Genomic DNA, 18,384 nt, shown 5'->3' with positions numbered 1-18,384 from the left:
CTGTGCTGAGGCTGAGGAGATATGGAATCAATCCGAGGCTCTGCCACAGACTTCCTGTGTAATTTTTAGCAAGTCACTTGAGTCCAGATCCTTTATGGTAGCTCAGTGATTCACTCCTGCTTTATTTCAGTGAGAGCAAGACACCAAAATGCCTTTGAAGATCTCTATCAATCTTTTGGGGCCACACTGCTAAAGATATTTAGGATCCAAAAGACACAGAAAACTGCTTGCTTGGCAGAACAGTGAAGGGGAAATATCTCCATGGAAATATCACTCCATGTCTGCAATTTCTTCAGGAGCTTGGTGTCCCACTACAAAGGAGCTCTGGAAAACAACATTCTTTGAAATCTCTTCTTCCTTAGAAAATAAGAGAAAGAATTCCCATTCTCCACAGAAATGTTGCAAAAGTTAATAATTAAGAAAAAAAGGGATTTTATAATCCAACAGTGAGCCCATAAAGCAGATCAGTAAGTCTATTTAATTTGACAAAATTAGAACATTTGAAAACTCAATACAATTGTGTCACCCGGAAGAAATGATATGAAGATGCTCACATCTGCAAAAAAACATATGTTATATGTAAAGTATGGGAACTATTATATTTCCATCTTTCAATATGGGGTAATATTTTGGACTTTGAACTTAAGAATTAAGAATGAATGAATTGCTGGCTGGTCAAGGGGAGTGACTGCCTCACTCTACTCTGCGCTGGTGTGGCCTCACCTTGAGTACTATGTGCAGTTTTGGGCACCCCAGTATAAGAAAAACATAAAGCTGTTAAAGAGTGTCCAAAGGAGAGCAACAAAGATGGTAAAGGACTATAAAGCACTATATGGAAGATGTATGAGTATTGGCTAAGGTCACTTGGATTTTTCAGCCTGGAGAAGAGCAGGCTGAGCGGAGGCCTCATCACAGTCTACAACTTCCTCATGAGGGGAACAGAGGGGCAGGCGCTGAACTCTACTCTCCGCGGACAGCAACAGGACCCAAGGGAATAGCATGGAGCTGGGATAGGGCAGGTTCAGACTGGATGTTAGGGAAAGGTTCTTCACCAAGAGGGTGGTCAGGCACTGGGACAGGCTCCCCAGGGCAGTGGTCATGGCACCAAGCCTGCTGGAGTTCAAGACGCGTTTGGACAATGCTCTCAGATACACAGTTTGATTTTTTGGGTGGTACTTTGAGGTCCCAGAGTTGGACCTGATTGGACTTGGTTCCTTCCAACTTGGCTATTCTATGTTACTAAGTTTGAGCTATCACCTTGACCACAGCTTAAGTGATTGATAAAGTAACAGGTTGAAGCTATTACAACAAGTGCAGCCACGGTACCCTGTCATTTAGCTACTGTATTAACATAAATCAATTCTACACATATTTTTCTTCTGCTACAACATACCCACCACATAATCTCAGGAACAAAATAAGAAGTCAGAGGGAACTTTGACTTGAAAAAAAGAGTATAAACATTCTTACATGTTTAGATAAATGCATGCATGTGCATTAATGATTGCATAATTAAAAATAATTGAAATAAAAGGTATTTAAACCTAGGCCTTTGCCATTTTCTGCTGTACAAAATATCAGTCAATGAAAATCAAAAGTACTCTGGGAGCAGACTTATGAGTTTGTTGGTTTGTATCACTTCATGAGTGAAATACAGCTGTTTCTCAACACTTGCCTCTGAATTGTGTAGTACCAGAACAATATTCTTCTGTTTCATCTCAAACAGCCCACTGGGGTTTCAGTGTATTTATAAGGGAAGAACGGAGCTAACAGGGTTGCTGTAGAGGAAGGGCACACACTCAAATGTTATACCATTTTACATTGGCACACTGCAGCATTGACACCACCTCCCACAAGATCATGCTTCGAAGGAAATCAATCTGCAGATCTCCTATCCTGCATTACTATAAAAATAGACAAAAAATAAAATAAAACATATTCTTGAAACATGACTCCGTGCTGCACATTAATCATGTGAACCTATGCAACCATCATATTTGTCTTTTTTTCTTCAGTGGACTACTTCACTTTGCTGATGCTTTTCTAGCAGTAAGGTGCCTACAGTGAGACAGTCTATTAGAACTGGAACATTAAGCCATGTTGAAGACTTGCTGGCTACAAGCTTCCTGGACTGACAGTGAACTACCTACAATATAAGCAAGCTCTAGTTGTTAATAGTTGTTTCCCAGCCTCATTTGCATAGTTTACTTATTATCTTGCAACATTGAGTGCTGATTAGAAGATTTCAAAATGGCAGGATAAGTCTGAGGAAATGATGTATCCAAATTCTAACATGAGCAGAATGTGATTTTTAAAATGCCTTCAAATTTAAAATATTCAACTCACTGCTTCTAAATGTTACTGTATGTACTATTCTATTCTACATGGTATGCTGAGTGCATTTACATTCTTGTTTCATGCAGGGAGGTCAGAAGAAACATTTTAATGAATCAGGTCCAATTAGTTCACAAATGAATCCTGACTCTTCCCATCCTTGACAATACTCCATCAGACCCAACCTTAATGCTAAAAACAAGATGTGACAGGAGGGCCTATCCAGTAGCAGCAAAGGTCATGTGTTTGCAAGTAAAATGCATCGCAAGTGCTTTGGGTACTTAATGCTCAGAGCAGTGCAAACTTAAAACCTACAGCTAGCAGGTTAAGGTGCTAGCATTTCCTGCCTTGCTGACTTGGGTTGCAGATTTTGTCTGAGGCAGAGCTGTCAACTTGAGAGCTCTTGAGAGGTTTAATATTTACACTTCTGAATGTGGAAGGATAGTATAGGTATGCTTTTATCTGTATTAATTTTGGTGGTGAATTTGAGATTATGCTTGTGTCAGGAAGAGTGCCATCAAGAGGATGCAAAAAGCCTCTTTCATATGATTACCGATATGCTTATTTCTGATCTACAGCATCCTTTGCCTTCAGGGAGTGGGCCTTTCTTCAGAAGAGACTTCTTGCTAATATTTGCTGGTATAGACAATCTCATTTCCATTTATAACTTTCCTTTTCTCATTTCAGTGCAAGGCCTGGAGATCCTCATCATTACTATTACTTGAGTCTATTCATTCCCCAGGAAAAAGGCTAACCCAAATATAATTTAAGAGATGGTCTTTGATGGATGAACTTATAATCTTCACAGATAAGATATATCAAGTATGGGAAGCAGAAAGAGACATTACTCCCACTTTACACATGAGCAACCATGACAGAATGATAATGATTTGTTCCAGGTTAAACAGCTAGGATAATAATGTAAGTGCTTTCCCCTCAATACTACCTTTCCAAAAAGGGTACATACAGTGTTCCTAGAAATATGCACGCAGCAAGTCACACCTAATTTGAAATGTTACCAGTCTGCATAACCAGCTTAATCACAACAAATTCTCATGGATCACCTGTGGGTTCCCACTTCCCAGGAGGGAAAGAGAAAGAAGAGGGAAAGGTGAGGGAAATAAAAGCTAATTGGATTGTATTCTTTCAGTTTTCAAGTGATGACTCTCAAAGAGGGGGGAAAAAAGTGTTTTTCTATTATAAGATTTCAATGTCAAGCTGTGTGCTAAGCCACAGTGATATACTAAAATAAACAAAGCTTTCTTTCAGAGTCCAAAGAAATTAACCTGACCAAAAATATTTTTGGAAGAATTTTCTGAGACATGAGTAAGACTTTCATGCTGCTAGTATTGGTCTCTCAGTGCTGGTAGATCTGTTACAAGAACGCTACTTTGCACTTATTCCAGGTACAGGCTGTTAGAAGTATTTTGTTAGCAGTAGTTACAGAGGAGTCCCATTCTGTTGTGGCCTTTGTTTCTTGCATTTGTGTAAAGCCCTTCTGGGGCCTGTTTCAGATTCCTATCTTTTAGTCAGTAATATATGAATGAACAGACAGCAGAATAGTTGGAAACACAGAAAAACGTTACAGGTTAACAAGACAGTGTGACTTTAGCTTTGTATATATATAATTTCTCCCTCTTCCCATCATGCTCCCTGGAGATCACTAATGGCAGTTGCAGGGGTTAGTAGAAGGAGGGCAGAATAAGACATCCAGAGGCCACTCAACACCTGGTATTATCAGGTAACTTGATGCCCTTGACTAGACTTCAATCAGATTGCGCAGCTACCCTCTAGTGAACTGAAATGGACTCTGCAACTTCAAACCTTGCAATTTATGGCTAGTTGCACAGAAGTCCACACCTGTAAATTTCTGCTCATCTCCTACTCCTAAAAACAAAGCAGAAAGAACCACTTAGGAATCCTCTTTGTAAATTATCAGTACTGAAGACATAGGAAAACAGAAAAATGTTCTCCTTAATTTTGGCCAATTATCCCCCTGGCAGCACACAAGAAGCAAAAGTATTGACAAATTAAATCTAAAATTAGATATATTTATCTCATTACATCAGTGTTTCCCAACATTCATCTTGCATGTAAAGCTGCAAAGGTTGGTCTTGGATATTTTCCCCACCCTTGACCAAAACTTGGACTCTCATATTTGGACTCTCTTTTCCCTTACTTAGAATGCTACGTCACAGTCTCTCTCCTCTTCCGTATCTGTCCCAATCTCCCTCCTTATAAGCCACAAATTATTCCTAGACTCCCTTCTCATCTTTTTTTCTTACACGTCGCCTCTCCCTTTCTGCATTTCAGCAATCAGTCTCACCACTTTTTTCCAAAAAGCCCTCTAGTGCCTTCACTTTGTAGACATCAGAGTACCTCCAAGATCCCAAAATGCTGCTATCTCCAGATTTCACCAGCCACAGCAGCCACACTCACACATTTCACTTGTATGAGTTTTTAATTGGACAGCGATCATTAACAAACAAAGCAAAAGACAATACAGCAGACATAAGAAACAGCACCTACATGGAAAGCACTTGCAATTGGAGGCAGCAGCACTTTGAAAGGCAAAATAATGCTGAGGCAAGCTAAGAAGTGCCCTCTGGCTTTAGCACCATAGCTGCTTTGTGGCCTTCTTTTCTTTCTTTTAGCCTATGGTACTGGTTAATGCTCAAGATAGACAAATAGAGCTTACTGGGAGAACTAACCCAAATAACACAATGTCCAATACTTGGAGAACTCCTATGGTAGGGGACATATCACATAAGATTTCCCAAGAGTTGCAGAAATGGGAAAGGGGAAAACAAAGGCACAAAAGGGAACACTGTGAAGGGGAGGCATTTTTCAGGTTATTCAGGAATGGCAAGGAGGAAGAAGGAAGCAGTATGCTCCTTTAGGAAGCCCCACATGACTTACATGTTTTAGTTCTCAGAAGCAACCAGAACTTTGGATGCTTACTTGAAAAGCTGAAGTTTCACACATTACCTCTCACTGACATCTATAGTGCATTAAGCTATTTCACAATTCTCTGAAAGTTTTAACAGCTCATTAGGATCCCTCAAAACACCGTAACAATCTTTGGCCATGTGATCTTACTTAACCCCATACAAAGTGGCCTATAGAATTCAACCTAAACATAGAGATACTGAGAGTAATGTAATACTAATTGGAAACGGGATACATTATCTACTAGGAATTGCAAGTTAAAGTTTGTCCCTTCAACACGAATTCTTGGTGACAAATAAAGACACTCTGTTGCAGAGGTAAGAGAAAAACAACTTTTTGAAGTAAATGCCTCCTCATAATCCACATTTCCCTGTACTGTATTTCAGCAAGTTTGCAATCCTCACTTCAAAGGTGATATAATTTTCCCAAGCCTCTCCCTCAAGAGGTGTGTGGTTTTTATTATAGTTTACTTAAAAGCAGAGACTTGGAATCAAACCCTGGCAAACACAGTTACACACTTTTAGAAGTTTAAAGCTGTTTTTTTGTTGGTCTGGGGTTTCTTTTGTCAACTGTTTCAATAGTTTGAAAAGCATGTCACAACTTAGAGTGCCACCTAGTTTCTAACCAAAAGGTTACTACCAGGTAATAGAGCTCAATCTGCTTTCACGGTGTCCTTAAGGGGAAGGAAAGGTTCAGTCTGCTAACACTCACCCTTTTGTTGTTCTCTTCTTCTTGTGCCTTCCTGAACTCGTGCTCTAAGGAGCAATCGATATCATTGAAGAGGCCCACTTCCTCGCAGTTCTTCAGAAAGCGCGTTGGTGTAGGAGTCTGATCTGCGAATATGAAATGAAATGATCACTGATATTTAACATTTAAAAGAAAGAGAAACTGTCTGCCAGAAGAAGAGAGATGCTAGCTAACCTCTTCATGCCATCCCACTCCTACCACATCATCATTAAAAACAAACCACACAGTACTGAAGTTTGACTATGAACTGCAGACAGACAACGCTTGCCAGCAGCATCTGAAAACAGGCAGCAGTCATCGTTCAACCAGAAAGAAAACAGGCCAGATTTTCACAGAGCATGTAACACAAGTATATATCCTTAACATGTGCAAATGGTCATTTAACCACGCATAAACCTCCAGAAATAGGCACATGCAAAACAACGCACAGTCTGCATGGCAATGCATGTTTCCACTGCAGCATACAGGTAAATGTGGCAGATGTGCAGTAGTTAATGCCTTCAGTGCTTGAAACCACCTCCAACATGCACATACTCTGCAACACGTGGGGAGTTAGCCATGGTATGATGAAGTTCTGAGTCTAATATGATTTTTGAAAGAATGTAAAGCTAAACCTTGACCACAAAGAAGCATTCAGGTATTCTTTTTACCTAAAAGTGTTGATAATACATATAAACTGTGAGATCTGGAGTAAAACAATTTTTAATGCATGCCTTCATCTTGAGGAATTTTTTGCCCTCTCAAAAATTTTAGGGAAGGATAAGATTCTATTTAACGTCACAAGTTGGAGGGAGTCAAGGTACAAGGTTTTTGGCCTTCTTTTCAAAAACCTGCAAGACAGATGAGCATAACTGCCCTGTGGACTGTTGCTCCAGTGATGACCTCAGCTAGTCTTTCTCCAGGAAATGAGAAATCAAGCCTAAACTTGGGAGCCAGCAACTCTTCAAAGACCAGCTCTGAGGCAACTCTAATTCTGAGGCAAGATCTTCACTACTCCACATCAGCTTCCTCATCTCCCCCAAAACTACAGTACAGAACCACGTTAACAAACTTATACTAACAAAACCTCCTCTTGCATGTTAGTTTCTTATTGTAGCTCAATATTTTTTGTAATACCTAATTTCATGGAAAAATTGGACTGTCTTCAAAACTCATCTTCTGCACAGTCATTGACAACTATCCTATTGTTTGAAATTAATTCTTTAAAGAATTAAAACTCTGTCACACTAATCCCAGTTGCCCATACTTGGCCAATTCTGACCTCAGAAGAGAGCTTCACACCTCAGTGAGTTCTGGAAGGAAAAAAAGAGTAGTTTTTTGCACCTAGCTAAGCTTGGTCAATTTCCAGTACAGGGAGACACAATGAGCATTACATGATCAGGATAGAAAAACAAAGCAAACAATAAACAAAAGGTAGCACAAAAAGAATGTACACAAGAGAAAATGCAGTTTCCACTTGGAAACTGAGTGGGAGGGATCAGTCTCCTCCCTTGCGAAATCAAAGTGAAGCTGACTTCTACCTGTAGAAGGCATGATACTAAAGGTTTGACCTTCTTAAGGAATCTAAGGGATAATACACTGGTTTGAATTTATGTTCCATCAGAAATATATTGATGTAACATTGAAAGCAAGTCCTTAATGTTAAAGTTCTGGTTTATTTCTTTTGGCTTGAGCATTATACTTGTGAGCGTAAGGGAAACAAATCTCAAGCATTTGGGAATGCACACATATTTATCTATTAGTTTTCACAGCTGACTACTGTATTACCAGAGTCAGAAATACAAGACTTTCCAAGACTCTCGCAAAAACTCAGCATAAGGAGCCAAGTCAACGAAGTGCTGACGTTGATGGGGACCGAGGGCACTCAGCACTTCACAGGTCCATACCCTAAACAAGGGCTGCCAAACTGATCTCTTGGGTAACCTCACTGAACTCAGTAGATTCTCACCAGAGTTGTCTTTGGACCATGGACTGGAATTTGCACTGGAAATTCAGTGCACTAAAAAGCAGGAGCAAAGGATTTTATTTCCAAAAAGGATTAAATACTACTATAGCAAACACCACAATGGCTTTGTAGAAAAACAGAAAGTTAATCATTGCCAAGTATGTCATAAAGGGTATGTTGGTATTTGAATGTGAGGCAAATACACAAAACATCTTTTTTTTAGAAGTGGTATATCCATATCAAATGAGAAAGTTATCATTTTCTTGACCAAGATGAGAAACTAGGGTTTCATAATAAGCAAGCAGATAGCACCACTTTAACCAAAACCAAAAGTCCTAAATTTTCTTCAGGGGGACATGGGGAGAGGTAGGGAACAGGGTGGACAAGAATACACTAACATAGAAGAAGTCTTGTTATTTGTGTTATTTCTCATTAAGGCACACAGCCCATCAAGAAATCAGGCATTACGACAACAGAATACATCAGGTCAGAGGCAACTTGATGGGTAACAAAGCAATTATAAGATAGGTGTAACTGAAGTCAGTATGATTGCTCCTTATCTGCTCAGAATCTACTCCATGAATGTAAGACAGAAAAAAATCTCAGTGAAATAAATCCACTTTAACAGTGAAAACAAACAATCCAGAGGAAATGTACAAAGGTTTCATACTGCTTTTTCTATGTGTACCAAAAGTGTATCTTCTGTGCCATAAGCAGACTGAAATAATGAAATGCATTGTGTTACCTACATTGAAACACACCGAGCTGTGGTCAGTCTTTCCAATTAACTGCTTTATTATCTAAAAGTATCAAAGCTGGTAGATTAATGACACTATTTACATTACCTACATATCAACACAGTGATCATAAATGACTACATCAATCTCCCCATACAGTTGGTGTAGTTTCTATGATCCAAGAATCTAACCAGCAAGAATTCAGAGCAAGGTTTTATTACAACAGAGTCCTCCCTTCCCTCCTCTCCTCCCAGTCAAGGCAGAGAGGCAGAGAGGAAAAAAAAAAAAAAAAAAAAAAAAAAAAACACCAACCAAATGCCCTGAACTCCATCCACAAACCTTCTGGAAGCCAGCTCAGCCAGATGTAAACCAAGAGCTCTTTCTGCCTTGCAATACTTCATCCTTCAACATTCATAGAAACCAGAAGTCCATGAAACCTCTGTGTTTATATGAGAGCAGAACTGATAAAGATCCCAACTTTAAAATGTTGAGACTTTATACATAGTATAGTAATTACACTGCATCCACTGATTCCAGGACTTCAGGGTTACCAAACCCAGTGGACTTTCTTTGCTCCTGAGGTAACTATTTTGCCCCTAGAAAACAAGTTCTCCCTCAGAAGGAGGGAAATTTTTTAGAAGAGATTACTTTCAACATCACAGTATTTTTTTAACCTAAATTAGGCAAGCTCTTATGTTTTAATTGGGAACAGTATCACAAAGGAGACCCTAGCATAAGTTACACATTCAGGTCTCCTAGAATTAACAAAATATTCCTAATTCTCAGCACTTAAAAATGCATTAATAGTTCCAACAGCTTGTGCCTGACCTCACTGTTCCCTGTTTGGTACAAACAAACCTTTTGTTGCTATCACTAGCGCCCACAACTATTGCAGGCTCACTGAGAACAGGGCTCTGGTTTGTTGTACTTCAGCAAGTGAATGTGCCAGACCCATCTGGACCAAAACTCAGACAGAGCTAGCACCACTCTCAGCATTCCTGCTGAGGACATGAGTTACTGTAGGAAACTGTCCTGCATGCACACTGTTAAGCATGCAGCCCAGGACTTCAATGACCTAAGTTGCATTTTGAACTGGGCAGTTCGGGATTTGGCTCAGTTTGGGTTAACTGTAGGTATCTGGCTGTTTGTTATGTTTACCAGCCATCCCAATCCAATCCTATTGTTCAACAAATAAATATCTTTCCTTCTCAAGCTGCCACCAGCACTAGTTTCCTGTGTTTTCAGGGAACTCGCTCCAGCTAACCTGTTCCATCTGACAATTACTTAAGAAGTTATTTCTATCTGACCTTTACCATTAGGTTGAAGACAGAACCCACCAAGTTTCAGACTGGGCAATAAATATTTTGTTCAGCCTGTTACTTAGATGAATAATCTGACTCTCTAATTACATAGTCATAGCCAGAAAGGCTGCAAGAAACATTAAGTTCAAATAAACCTCAAAAATGTAAATGGACAACATAAAAGCCCCAGAGCAAGATCAGAAGGTATAATCTTGTGCAGATCCCAACTCAACCTATTGTATATTAAAGGAGGAAAGTCAGCAATCAGATTTTGAGTGGAACCTGATACACGGAATATATTTTGGCTGGTGACTATTTTGAAAATCTGCCCTCAGCGTCTGAAGTGAGGCATCTTGCTTCTCCAGGCATATTGAAAATATGCTGTAAGGCTATGGGAAATCTGAAGTCCTCAATAAAGAAAAAGATTCTGTTAGATATTCACTATGCTTGGCTGTTTGTTTCTTTTTTCTTATCTTTTTTTTTTTTTTAATTACAGAAACAGCCTCTGAAAGGACACTAAGTCTCAATATACTGCTTTCAAACCAACAGCCTTACTAAGTACAATACCATCAAATGCAACATTAGCTTGCTGTATAGAGATTTTATATGAATAATCCTGAATCTATTTTGTAAAACTACCTCAGATCCCTAAACTTCATCCGTCAAAGCATGAATGAAAACTTTAAAAGATGATACCAGTTAAGAAAAAAAATAGAACAACAACAACAAAAAAAAACCTTCCATATTCTTAGAGTTTGTATTGACCATTAAACTACTGCAAACATTATTCATCCTTAATAAAAGCTATCTTACAGCACAGTTCCAAAGTGTAACTTGATTCTTCATCTTTAAAATGTTTAGTCTGATGTGCAGTAATAACAGCCGTTTGGCTTGTTCAGCTGTGGGCTCTGTTGAAGTTACATACTTACCCATGTTATACTTTCAGGCAATGATAACAAAGTCAGAATAACAGGACTAGGACTGAAATTTGAAGGGCTGCCCATCAAACAGCCACAAGAGAAGAGGAATGTCCTGAGAAAGTCAAGAAAGTTTCTTCGTTGATTCAGCAGGATACCACCCAAATGTATCAAGAAGTTCAAGGTCATGAGACCTCAGGTAGGTGACAGAGGAGTAAAGAAGAAAGAAGTGCACCTAGTGGAACTGCTCTCACAAAGGGGCTCACAACTGTGTGCTCCCAAGAACTTTACTTCCAGAAGACTCACTGCCTAATGTACTGATTGGGCTTTCTGTGAGGGTATACGTACCGGGTGCAACACATCTTCAATCTCTTTTGGTTGCTTGGAAATTGTTTGCTCAAATTTTAGAAGAAAAGAGTGCAACTGAAACTTCATTATTTGGTAAAGAGAAAGATACAGAAAGGGAAAAGAAATCAAAAACTATTATATCCAATCATTTTGAAATCTACAAAATTTTTTTCTAGATAAACCTCCCTGTATAAGTCACAACAAGACAGAAAATGAGTCAACCAAGGATGACATGTCACCTCACTGACACAGGTGGTACCTGGATAAGTAATGCGTTTGCACTTTTGCAGATACTCTTTTACATCTAAAGATTTTCTGTCTCTACAGTGCATTTTGCTACAAAATAAATAAATAAAATAAAATAAAATAAAATAAAATAAAATAAAATAAAATAAAATAAAATAAAATAGAGGATAGGATTTTGGTAAGTAGAATGAGGAAGAAACAAGGGTTCCATACAAATAATCCTAGTCTCCTTTTCCTCTGCTCTCAGCAGTTTTGGAAGGGCACTTCTTTTTCCCCTCTCAAAGATGGTAAGGTTTCACTTCTTCCCTTCTAAATCTAATATATAAGGAATCTCGGTGTCCCTCTCTTCCAAAGTTCAGTTCCATACAGCTTTTTAGTACTTACCTGGAGGGAACAATCTGTCCCACAGACTTTAATATTTCAGTGTTGTGAAAACAACAACAAAAAGCTTTGACGTGCTTAACAAACTACTGAGTTTCAAAGCAATGTAATGTTCAGTTAGAACATTACAACAGCAGAAATGACATTTATTTCAGTCAACATAACTATAAAGTTTCCTACAAGGATGACTAAGTCACAGAAGTTTCACAAGATACTCTGTGTTAACTTGAATGGCTCTCCTTTGGCTAAGAAAGGCTGAAATGGAAATTGTCAATGACTCTCTCCCCATACTCACAGCGAGGCTTTAAAACAAAAACAAAATACACACATGAAAAGGAACAAATAATATTACTAACCTTTTTCTCTCTTTTTAAATGAACATCATTTTATTCAACAAAGCAAACACTTATGTTTTAATGAAATGACCCTTGTGGACTTTCATCAGAGAACATAAACCTGTATAGTGAACCCACCTGAAGTTTCTGAATTAGTTCAAGATTTGCCAGATACAATAGAACTTGTTCTTCAGTCAGCATCAGAGAATTGAAGTAAATATAGTGGAGCTAGTTGATAACAATGAAAGCTCTTGGCCAGACATACCATATTAATCACCATAACACCAATAATTTCAGTTGGGTCATGGAACCTTGTTTATTAAATATTGACCCTGGCTACATAACAACATATACCTTTATATATAGCACATAATTTTACCTCCCACAGGCAAATTGATATTTCAGATCTCATCACAGATTTCACATGAAAAACATATTTCTACTTCCTAAATAATATTTTGGTCAGTTTCTAAGATATTATATTGGTACAAGACCCAAACCCCATTAATTTTAGTGTCTACCTCCAATAATCATTCATATAAGATGTGCTTAACGCATACTAAATATTACTGATGTTATATTGACCCCAGACTGGGGCTTAGTTATGTCTTAAAACACAGACGATAATACTAATGGCTACCTGAAAACATACGACCCATTATTTTGCACACACTAGTTACAAGTTTTTCACTTTCTTTTTGGAATAATGAATGGATTCAAACACAAAATGACACATTAAAAGATAGAACACAACATACTGGAAAAAAACGGACAGACTGACTTCTTGACAGCTTAAAAAAAAATAAGAAAAACAACACCACTCAGTAACATTGCACCTGGCTTATTATAGGGCAATTGCTGCTGCAATTCTTTGAAACTACTGATGACAGAAATAATTAAAAAAAAAATCAAATGAGCAAAAATGAAAGAAAAAAAAAAAAAAAGGAAGACATGAAGACAAATGTCTAAGAAAAAACTCTGTCTCTTTTTCCCATATATCATTAATTTTTCATTACAAAATCTAAGAATAAAGCATCTTAAACTTTAAGGTATTTAGATTTCCCCAGGGTTTAGTTGGGTAATGAAACAACCATTTGTCTCCCTTCAGTGAGGGAAGATCTATGATGCTGCAAAATGACAAACACATCCACCAAATGAACATAAAAACAAAAAAACATACACTACAGCATCAGGTTGCCAGGCCATTTTGCTCAGACATGCTTGCCACAGTCTTTGAGAACATGTACAGCTTTTCACTCTCATTATTACAGAGGATATTCATACACAAAGTGCAAATAATACATCCATCAGAAACAATGTGTAACCCTATTAACACAAAAATCTGCACTTCTACACACTTAGCTGGCTATCTGCAGATCTAGGGGCCCTGCTACCAGCGGCAGTGGTGGAAGCCAGTCCATTTTGCTGCAAAAAGCAATCAATCAGAAGGAATAGGACAGCTGTATCATAGAAGTTACCAAACATAAACGGAGCTAATCTACTCATGGGACCCTTGATGACCAAATATACTCCTTAGAAACCACCCTAGAGCCAAACTCTTGCCAAACAGAAAGTTCTAACAAAATTGAGCACTTTTGCAGGGTTCACATTACAGATGTCTTCAAGCAGTTTCACTGCCAGAGGTAACTGCCAAGTGCAAGAGCAGCACTTTCTCATTTGTGCTTGCAAACACAGGATTCTGTGGGCATAGCCAGCACACACACACTTTATAAGCCCTGCTCAATGTACTGCATACTGGTTCTTTCTAATCTTAGTCCACTATGGCACCTGCGAAACTAAGAGGAAAAGAAATTCAATTTGGGGTGAGGTCTACCTGATTTCTTACTGGTAACTAAAGTCCCAAATACAAAGACCAACAAAACAAAAGCCAAATCAAGTATCTGCAAGCAATTGCTACTGAACCGTGTTTTTCATAAAAAATGGAAGTGGTCAATACATAAGAGTTAGCCTGTTGGAGAACCTCTTAACTGTGATATGTGGGCATCTAAAACAGCCAGAGGTGGAAGAATTTCTGCTTATAGTAGAGGAGAGAAATGGTAAAATTAGGGTTAGTTTGACTTTACCCGGCAGTTGCTGAATGCCAGCAAGCCACCAATGTGTTGTTACTCCAACAAGAGTATGAGAAAACCACATAAACTAAAGGCCGCAATTGCACATAAGGATAGTTCTGTATCCAATAACTTTGTGTGATTTGGGAGTGGGGTGGGGGGTGGGGGGTGGGGAGTGTGGAGATAAATGGTTAATTCTAGGGAGAAAGCGTACTGGATATTACCCACTGGTAAAGGTTTACCTTTCTTCAACTGGAGGATTTACAGCTATTTACAGTGGCCAGGCCTTTATGAAGGTGGCTCACATAAAGGTGGCCTGTTACAGCTGCTGAAGTGAGCCTGTCATACTTAAAATAGTGAGTCTTACAAGAATGGTACAAAGGCACTTCATTAACACGCTCGCTGCTGGGCTCCCAGGTGACATGCGCTTAAGTGCCTGTATTTCGCTTGCATGTTGACAAGGGAGTCAGTGATAGAGCTGCCAGCATGGCTGAGGTTCAACAATTTCCTTCCCTCTTATGCCAAACCTGTGGGAAGGCATAAGAATGGCAGCTGTCTTTTTGTCCAAAGATACACATTCTAGCTTATTCTACCTCTACTTGTTATTGAACTGGAGCTGGATTTTTTTAAACCAATCTTGGAGGTATTTTGCCAGTAGCTTTCCAGTAGGAGTCATGCTTTCAACATCATCTGAATAGTTATCTTGACTCTTGAATTTGTGTCTTCTTACCTGATAACATATTATCTGTTTTTATTGAAGGAAACTTCAAAGTCATTTCATGTTTGTGCCTGTGAATCATCAGATGATCCTCTGTTGGAAAACGCTGTCAGGCAAACACAGAGAGAGAGAGAAAGGAAAAAAAAAAAAAAGAGAGAAAAAAAAAATTAATTCTCTAATAAACTTTTGGCATTAGACAGAATTTCAAAAATGAGAGAGAGAAAGAAATGTATCCTGCCAGAAATGTGTTCAAATGGCACAGGAACAGCAAGTGAATATGAGTAACTAATATCTGTACTCAGAAATATATTTGCTGCAGTGCTTTTTGGGGTTACAAACGGAAAGGGGTTATGCATTTGCTTAAAAAAGTTGCAAGACCAGGTTTTAGTTTTTAAGGGTCATGGACACATGCTCTATTACCACCACCTCACAGGTCACCACGTGTCTGAGGAACTGTGATAACTGCTATTGTGTACACTCTTAGCCCACGGCAAATGCAAAGTAATACAGCATATCTTAAATCACTTCACTGTATTTTTCTGCTTTTGAGTATTTCTGCAACCTCTATCTGCTGAACAGCAATAAAAATAATCAGAGAAGCCAGCCTTCCCCTACCCAAAAGTATTCATAAAAAAAAAAATCATTTTTATTTGCAGAAAACTTGATTAAAACTGCCAGTGCAATGGTGTTCAGTAGCCAACAACTGTTTACGATCCTTTACGATACTAAATTAACTTTCTTCCCTTTGTCAAACGGGGAAGATGGAGTCCTGCTTTGGAAGAAACTAACGGGTGTGCTAAAAGTTTTTGTTTGTTTTTGTTTTTTACAATCTGATAACATAATTTTACAACAAATAGTTTCTTTAAAACAAGACAGAGAAGAGAGATGCTTGAAAAAAATGCTGAAATTCTTGAATACCTGTGCTCTAAGAGCAAAATTGTTTTCTTCACCAGAAGGTGCATATACAGACCTTTATTACAAACTACTGTAGTAGTTTTAACAGGGTTATTTCAGGACTAGCGAACACCAAGAGATGTTTACCATGCCTTTGGGAAAGATAAATAAATATTATTTTACTTTTTTTTTTTTTTTAAGCAACAGGTACAATAGGACAAAACTGTCAAAAACTGGCAATGACAGAGTTAAAGCGACATAAGGCTTTCAACACAGCATATTCTTGGCTAAGTGACTTTGCTTGTGGCTATGGTATAAATAGCTGCAATAGGTTACACCTTCTAAGACTTCTAAGCCCATAGACAAGGCAGCATAAATAATAGGAATGAGTTTTCTGGAAATAAATAAATAAATATGTGTATCCCAAAAAACTTTTCCTCACTGTCAAATCCTGGTTCATTGCTTACTCATCTGGAAGAAATGCAGCACTAGAAATTTAAGTTAAGAACAAACGGAATTTGTGAAAGACCTCGCTCAACGGAATTGTGAGACAGAAAACATGTTTCTTCTCATGGAAATGGATTTTCCTTCATGTAACCCCATACTTTGTCTTCAGGGTGAAATCAGCCAGGCTTAAAGAGGGCCTTGTGTGACTGAGGAGAAGCTGTTCCTTCAGTTCAAGCTTCTGTGTGTTTTATTGTAAATTACTTTCTTCCTCACGCAGAATACCAACATTCTCAGCCTCGAACACACATCTGCACTGGCTGATGGACAAGCAACTCCCCAGGCAGCTGAGGTGGATTCCTGTCAATTCCTCTTTTATAATAAAAAGAGATCACGTTTTGGAATGAGAAATTAAATGCCTTTTATGATGAAGTTACATATACGCTTATCACCTTCCCAAACTGTAACAACATACAACAAAGTAAAATCTCTGAGCACCTAAGTGAACTTATTTGGATCAGCTTCCCTCCACTGAGTGAGAACACTTAAGTCCACTGACATGAGTGGAAGTTTGTTCTAGAATTTAACAAAAGTTAAACAAACTTTGACTATAAGACTCGGATATTTTCATTTTATACTACCTCTGTGATAGAGTAGTCCAGTGAGGGTTTTAACTCTGCCTGTGGACGTCTGAAGGCACAAGTCCTTGGTCAGAGAGGCAATCAGAAAGATGCACTCCAGCATCTATAGAAAGGCTCCCACTTAGTAAAACAGCAAAGCTGCTCATGGCCTTTTGTTAACAGGATTTTAGAATTCTTCTTTTTCTTATTTTAGTTCCTAACAAAAACGACATCTACGCTCTTGTGATAATCACACAATATTTTTTTCCCCATTGTTCCACCATGGGAACATAAAGATTTGTGAAAATATGAGCCAGTTGAAAATTTTCAACATAGAGGGAAATATCCTCATTAAGAGATGGGGAATCTGAGAAATAGGTAAGCTAGATCACTTAAAACAGATGCATACAGGAAGCCTGTGGCAAAAGCCCTAAAGATGTCCTTGCCCGAAGATTTTACTTGCAAATGCTTGTCACTAAAACAAATTAGGGTGGGAGGTGCCACACACAGAACTTCCCTCGCCACTGGAAGAGATCACAGTGTGTTTTTTTTGCCTTTTTTTTTTTTTTTTAGAAGAAACACATGAGTCCCAATCAAAAATCTCAGCAGGTAAAATACTTGTCACTTCAGGCTTTTAAAACTTCTTTTTTTTTCAATATAAAACACCACGTTACAGGTCAGATCATATGCTCAGAGGCACATGGCAGATTGCCAGTCAAAAGGAATCTCCAACAGGAGCAGAATTTATCTACAGGCTGCATTTTCAATATAGAATATTTTGTAGAGATTTCTCTCAAAGATTTTGTGGTTTTTGTGCGTGTGTGTGTTTTGTGTTTTTTTTTGTTTGTTTGTTTGTTTGCTTTGTTTTGTTTTTAATAGCTAATAAGGTGGCATTTATTTACGTATTAAAAATCATCAGGAGATTTTCTGTACCTAGTGAGAAATGTAAGACATTGCTTTGTACGTACGAGCAGAAAAAAATACAAATGCATCTTGCCTAGTGTGGCCTCTCTTGCTAGCTATTAATGAATTTGCAATACCTGGTTTGAAACATTAGCATTAGGAATGAGGAAGAAGCAGCATGAGAAGCTCTTCTACCAACTCACTGTTGAATGGCTGTTATGTCTGTTTTAAATATTTTGTAGTAATATCTTGTAGGGCAAGGAGGGAATTGGGGGGTGGGAAAAGACTTAAAGAAATAACAAAAAAAAACAACCCACCCACATTATTATTAGACATGTGTTAATATATCGGGAGGCATTATACAAGCCAGAGCTAGTGCTGAGGACTCAATTAATATCTCCGCTGACTCCACTCACCTGTGAGCAGCCTGGGGCACTGCAGACAAAAGGCCTCTCCTGCTCCAAGTTCATCTTTGATTCCTCATAAATCTACATGT

At 38.4% G+C, this 18,384-nt stretch overlaps 1 protein-coding gene across 2 annotated transcripts in view; it reads right to left on the bottom strand.

The window, feature by feature from the left end:
* CREB5 (cAMP responsive element binding protein 5) overlaps positions 1–18,384 on the bottom strand; it is a 255,618-nt gene that overhangs the window by 193,069 nt on the left and 44,165 nt on the right. For both annotated transcript variants that reach the window (XM_084507652.1, XM_084507651.1), the window contains exons 2-4: positions 18,305–18,376; positions 15,040–15,133; positions 5,995–6,116 (exon numbers count right to left, since the gene is read on the bottom strand). In XM_084507652.1, coding sequence (XP_084363778.1) covers positions 5,995–6,116; positions 15,040–15,133; positions 18,305–18,358 — 270 coding nt within the window. In that variant the 5' untranslated portion in view covers positions 18,359–18,376. The remainder of the gene's footprint in view (positions 1–5,994; positions 6,117–15,039; positions 15,134–18,304; positions 18,377–18,384) is intronic.

This window comes from Aythya ferina, assembly GCF_964211825.1.
Source record: "Aythya ferina genome assembly, chromosome: 2".
In the NCBI taxonomy this organism is placed as follows: Eukaryota; Metazoa; Chordata; class Aves; order Anseriformes; family Anatidae; genus Aythya; species Aythya ferina.
This window is presented reverse-complemented; position numbering and strand designations above follow the sequence as displayed.